General features: G+C 32.4%; 1 protein-coding gene across 5 annotated transcripts in view; it reads right to left on the bottom strand.

Annotated features, from left to right (window-relative positions):
• Positions 1-334: 334 nt before the first annotated feature.
• The window catches only part of LOC140519912 (serine/threonine-protein phosphatase 4 regulatory subunit 1-like), a 71,269-nt gene continuing 65,402 nt past the window's right edge, over positions 335-6,201 (bottom strand). For all 5 annotated transcript variants that reach the window (XM_072633434.1, XM_072633438.1, XM_072633435.1 and 2 more), the window contains 3 exons: positions 5,840-5,974; positions 4,564-4,705; positions 335-3,410 (listed from right to left, as the gene is read on the bottom strand). In XM_072633434.1, coding sequence (XP_072489535.1) covers positions 3,256-3,410; positions 4,564-4,705; positions 5,840-5,974 — 432 coding nt within the window. In that variant the 3' untranslated portion in view covers positions 335-3,255. The remainder of the gene's footprint in view (positions 3,411-4,563; positions 4,706-5,839; positions 5,975-6,201) is intronic.

Raw genomic sequence — 6,201 nt, 5'->3', positions numbered from 1 at the left:
AACATTATTTTCATCACTTCTAGCATAGAAATTTCTTGCTTTGATGTGCAAGTGACTGTCATATGGTCACACAGTCATATATCTGAGGCAGGGCTTGAATTTAGGCCTTCCCATTCTTACCTGTTACCTTTTATATCTATGGCCTATTGCTTCTCTGGTGATAGGGAGGGCAAATAACCAGCAAATAGTAGAAGTTAAAGACAATACAATAAAGCCTCGAGGTAATTTGTTGGTTTGAGCACACGTGTTTGTTTCCCTAGTGCTTTTGTTCATTTGAATAGCTGTTTTTATCATGGAAGCCAATAAAATTTCTATTAAAAAAAGAACATATACATTTCATAAAACAATCATGAGGTTTATTGAGATAAATACAAAGTTACATAGATTCTATATTTTGACAATCAGTGGCACTTCCAGAGTGTCCCCATTTATTTGGGCTCTAAAACACTGTTTTCTGTCACTAGGGCAATTATCTTGTTAGATGCCATGTATATTATATATATAACATAGATAACAGTGAGTTTGAATTCTCAGCAACCTGACTAACATGCTTTAGATTAAAAGTGCCCAATAATCTTCTACAGTATCCAAACAATATTGCACCACTAATGTTAATTTCATGTCCCTTAGCTAGTAAAATTTAAATTAAATTCTTACTGTTGTTATGAAAATGTACCTTTGCTGCATGTGTATTTAAAGTACATTTTTTGCATAATTCAAAGTAAGCCATCTTGCAGAATTACATGTAAATACAGTCTAAAATCATCATAATATACCTTGTCTAAAAGAGCTGCCTTAGTCATGCTTAAAAATTGTATTTCCAGGATGAAGGAAAAAACTGACATCTTAGAAAGATGAGCCACATTAGCAGATCTGCACATTGCCTGATGTTAGAAAGTTCTACATTTCCCCCCCTTCTTCTAATGCATGCAGATATCCATTTACACAAATTTAGAAAGCTATATCAAAATCCGTCAAGTTTTTAAATGGTAATGAATTTTTGGAGTTTGAAAGGTGCTTAAAAAAACATTTAACAATGAAAACATTTCCATTTTGGAAAAGTTAGAAAATAGCCTATTATTTAACAACACATTCAACTAAATGTCCTGTGAGAAACATCACTATGTTTTCAGTGAGTCATTGCCGAAGAGGCTACTAACAGAAACAGGAAACTTATAAGTGATGATCAGTTACAAACACTCAAAACATTTATCTATATACACTTTTTTTAAAAAAAGTACAATCAGTGCTAAGAAATTTAATAATAGAAAAAAACAAAATGGAAAGTAAAGAGAGAACAATTTAGAAAATTTGAGTCATTTAAAAACACTCAAATATTATTAGCATTAGAAAAGATATTAAAACTACAAAAAATACTTCTTGCAGAGAAACTTGTCATAAAAAAAATTTTGCATTGGAGAGGCATTCATATGAAATCACAGAAAAATTTTAATGTACGACTGGAATTTTAGAGCTTAAATTATCTACCAAAACACTAACACCTTTACTTACAAGTTCTAAAAGCATGTAATCTATCATGCAAAATTCTAAACACTAAAATACAAATATAATCTGGTAGATTTTAATACAAAATTAAACCCTATGCAAAATTCCAATCTCACAAATTCTACTTGCTGCTAGGCTAACAATTCACTTAATGTAACAATCTTAACTTCCAGGCAATAAAGTAATCAAAATTGCGTGTTAAACAGTAGAACTGTATCTCCATCTATTTACATTAGCTAGCTCTATTGGATGTTTGAAAGCTATTTTAAGAAGTGTACACTTAATGTACTAACCTGTACTTGACAAAAGTTTGCAAAGTGTCCCCCTATAAATCACAAGTCAATAGATGTGTTTGACATTTTAACCTATGTACTTTATTTTCCACCTAGCCCAGAATGGCAACCATTTCTTTGCATTGAATTTGGGGCTTTGTTATTTTTAAAATAAAGACCTAAAAAAGAATCAGAAAACTAGCCAGTATGCCAAAAAATTCTATCACTTTAGAAAAAGCTCTCTGAACTTCTAAGGGAAGTATAGCACTGACGTACATGCCCTCTGCAGGTCACCCTTTGAACCCAAATTGGAATGTTTATCTTTAGCTTGTTTCATTTTTCAAATAGAAAAGAAAACAACAATTTACATGGGCAAACATATCTAAATTTGGGTTTTTGCAGTAAATAGACCATAATAAAAAGCAGAATAAATCAGCTAATGAAAATTGGTCCAAATGGCTGGATTTTGCGTAAAGCTGTACTTAATGTTGTCTCTCCCCCTACCCCTGCAATGATTACTATACGTAAACTATGTATATGGATGCGTTAGTTTCCTACTTCTGTTAAGTTTCAAGAACTGCAGCCAGTTACTACCCGTACATTTCAATCAGAAACTTTGTTTTCACATTCATAAATGTGTTAGTATAACCAATGAACTATTAATTTTATATAGTTTTATACCTCTGGGAATGGCCAACATGTATATTTATGAATATAATAAGTTCTAGCAGCAAGAGTGAGAAATAACCAAGTGCTTAAGAAAGTTCCAATAACAACGTGTAAGAATAAAAACTACAATATAAAATGTTGTCATATATTTTCTTTAGTACATTTAAGAAAATATTATGTATATTCAAAAGCAACACAAACTGACCAACAGTCAACAACAGAGTAGAGTACAAATGAAAATTATGTATTTATAAGGTTTTAGTGATATGAGCTTGACATTGGGTTAATATATCTTCTTCTGGCCAAGAATTATTCACATATGTACAATATTTCAGGTAGAATAAAATGCAACACCATAAACTATATTAAAAAGGGGTATCAGTGCACCAAAATATACAAGTTTACTAAACTTCAGGCTTTAAAGCTGGTAGTAAACTACTTTATTATGAAAAATAACTTTAAATAATATAGTATAAAATTACTATCAGATAATCTGATGGTATGAAGATTGTGGTTATGCATCAAACTCAAAGGACCTACATAGTATTGGCTCATTTTCATAGAAAGTTAAACAAAAATCAGGCTTTTAAGGGGAAGGTAAAAAAGCATAGCAGGTACAGCAGAAATGAAATAAGTAACCATCCCATATGAAATGTATGTTGCTTGCAGATGACAGTTTTCATTTAGTGAATGTTATGAATATAAGAAATCTTTTCTCTTCAAGAAGATACAAAACCGTTCCCCTTCTTCATTGTTATCATAAACTGTACATGAAGACTGTAAAATCACAATTCAGATTTAAAGCAAATTAATTCTGTTTTTCTAGAGCAGTTGTGTCCATAATATTTCTTTTTGGCTCTAAGGTGGCAAAAAAGGAAACATCCTGGTCTCGGTCTGATTGCAAAGCTAAGACAGTCTCTTCAACAACTTCAAGATGAGGGTTACCAGCATTTCTAAAATAAGCTAGAAAAAAAGAAAGTTACAGTTTTTTAATCAAGTTTGCCATGTACTATGTTTTGATATAGGATATATTCTTTGAAATTAGAACTCGGGACAAAAGAAAACTTTTTCTTGGAAAAATGAGACCAGAGAATTATAGGTCCACTAATTTCATGAGTTCTCTTAATGAAATAACTTTTCTCAAATTCTGAATTGGCCTCCTGGGTTAGAACTTTTTAAAAGAAGACTCAATCTAGCACCAAGAAAACAAGAAAAATGTCACTCATTCTCTCTTAACCCTCTTTCATCACTCCACTCCCCAGCCCTCATCCTGAACCCACTAGTTTAAGTATTGGCAAAAACTAATAAATCTGTAGGATCCTATTATAAAGGCATTTTTGGCCAAGTGTGGCAGCACACACCCATAATCCCTGAGGGGAAGGCTGGTGGAAGAACTGAGTTTAAAAGTTCTGAGCTGAAGTGGACTAAGCCAATAAGGTGAACACACTAAGTCCAAGAACAGTATGATGATCTCCTGCATGCAGAGGGGCTGCCCCCAGGCCCTCTAAGGAAGAAGTAAATTAGCCCAAATCAGAAATAGAGCAGGTCAAAGCTCCTATGCCAATCAGAGTGGGACTGGGCCAAGAAATGGCTCCTAAGCTTCCAGCCTGGACCAAGAGACTCAGTCAAAAAATATATTTTTACTAAGTCCTGTGTGGATGGTGGATATGAATTCAATATAAATTTCCTATTGATCATTTTAGATTTAAAATTTAAAAATTGGTGGACATAATGATTCCCCAGCTACAAGACTGAACTATGTTTGTTATTTTTGCTGACCATTAATATAGACATTTCCTTTGTTAAAGAAATAAAATATTCTCTTTCACTTCAAACAGAGCATACAACAAAATGACATGCCTGAATGGTGACAAAACAAAACAATGAATCTAGAGAGAATATTAATGCAATAGTATCAGCCCTTCTATTACTTCATTTAAAATTCACAAGAAGCTGTGAAACAAACAGTGCAAATCAGAAACCAGCTCAGAAAGATAAATGCTTTGCCCACGTTCACACAGCTATATTCTCTGCTCTACAGTCTGTCTCCTATAACAAACTACCTCTTTAAGCAGTGCTAAGTCGCTCATTTTTTTTTCTTCAGAATTTAACATACCTTTTTCCAGTAGTGTTTGTCTAAGGGCCTTGGCTAACAAAACCCTTACATTTGGCACAGGATCAGAAGCAAGACTGAGAAGACTGGGCAGTAGGTGCTCCACAAACTGGTCTACAGGTATACACTCCTCTCTTACTACTGCCTATGGAAAAAAATATATGCACAAGTAATCCATACCATTAACAGAAGTTCATGTTTGCCTCCCACATTTTTTCTATGAAAAATTCTTTTATAAATCATGACTTTTCTTGAGTAGGGCTGTACACATGTTTTAATTTGAAACTTCAACATATTTTCTAGAAACAATTTACTATTTACACTGAAATTCACAAATATGCACCATAATAAACTAGTAGCCCAAATGCATAATACATAATAATAGCAGTAGTACCTAATCCTAATATTTTCACATAAAATCCTCATAACATTCCTTTGAGGCACCAGGACAAATAGTATATATTTTACAGACAAGAAAATTAAAGCTAAGGGAGGCAATTATGACTTGCGAGGTCACATATTAATAAGGTATAGAACTGGGATGAGAAACCAGCTTTTTGTGGACTTCTAAGCCAAGATTCTTTCTAGCTGCCTTTCTCACTTAAAAAAGTAAATAATACTGTGAAGAATTATGATGCTCAACTATTAAATATCAAAATTTATTACATATAGTTGATCACCATAAGTAAAACTGATCTGGTACCATGGAAAGTACCTTGCTGCACTAATTTTTTTTTCTTTCAACTCTGATTACAAAAAACCAAAAGCTAAAAAAGCAAACTGCTAATGTAAGCTACTTTCTCTTCCCTACACCCAATGAACTTTGTACCATAAAAAATGCCAGATAAAGTTTTGTAAGTTGACATGACACCCCACATTTACATAGCAAGCATATATAATTCCCTGAGCAACAGAAGTTTTTCTGAAATTAAATATATTTCTATTATATCTAAATATCATCATCAAAAGCCTCCTGACAAACACAAATTACTAGCTTCCTGAAATGGCTAATACATTTGAAAAGATGAGGACTTTGAGTTCAAACCAAATAAAGGTGTACACCAAATTCAATATTAAAATGTATTACATAGTAATAGTCACAGATTTGCTATAACTTACCTCCTAGTTTAATTTGGTAAGCTTCAATTTGTAATAAAAGAGGAGATAACAGCTGCTATACTAGATTATTACTGACATGTCTATTGTAACAATCCATAACCATGAAAAAGTTACCAACATCTAATACTTGTACATACTGGATTAAAAAATGTATGCTAACCTGACAAATGAATGCAAATGCTTGCCTTCCAACCCACTTGGGACAATGTCGAAATCTTATTATGAGTTCATTGATAAAATTTAACCCCAATGCACTTGCATTGTTTGAATAGAACTTCTGCAAAATTGCCACAACCTGGAAAAAGATTAAAAGAATAGATTAAAAAACTGAATACTGCTCTACCTTAAAGTTTTTAATATATGCCTTCACTTAATTGATTACAAGCATGGTAGAAGATTATCAACTTAAGTTGTAAGACACTGATAGAAAAAATGCTCCATAACAATGAAAATTCAAAAAAGGAATATCCAATTAAAAATACATATATAATACATATCTGTCTTTTCAAGTTTATAAACAAG

Source organism: Notamacropus eugenii, chromosome 1, assembly GCF_028372415.1.
Source record: "Notamacropus eugenii isolate mMacEug1 chromosome 1, mMacEug1.pri_v2, whole genome shotgun sequence".
Lineage (NCBI taxonomy): Eukaryota > Metazoa > Chordata > Mammalia > Diprotodontia > Macropodidae > Notamacropus > Notamacropus eugenii.
Note: the sequence above shows the minus strand (reverse complement) of the source record. Positions and strands in the feature narration are given on the sequence as shown.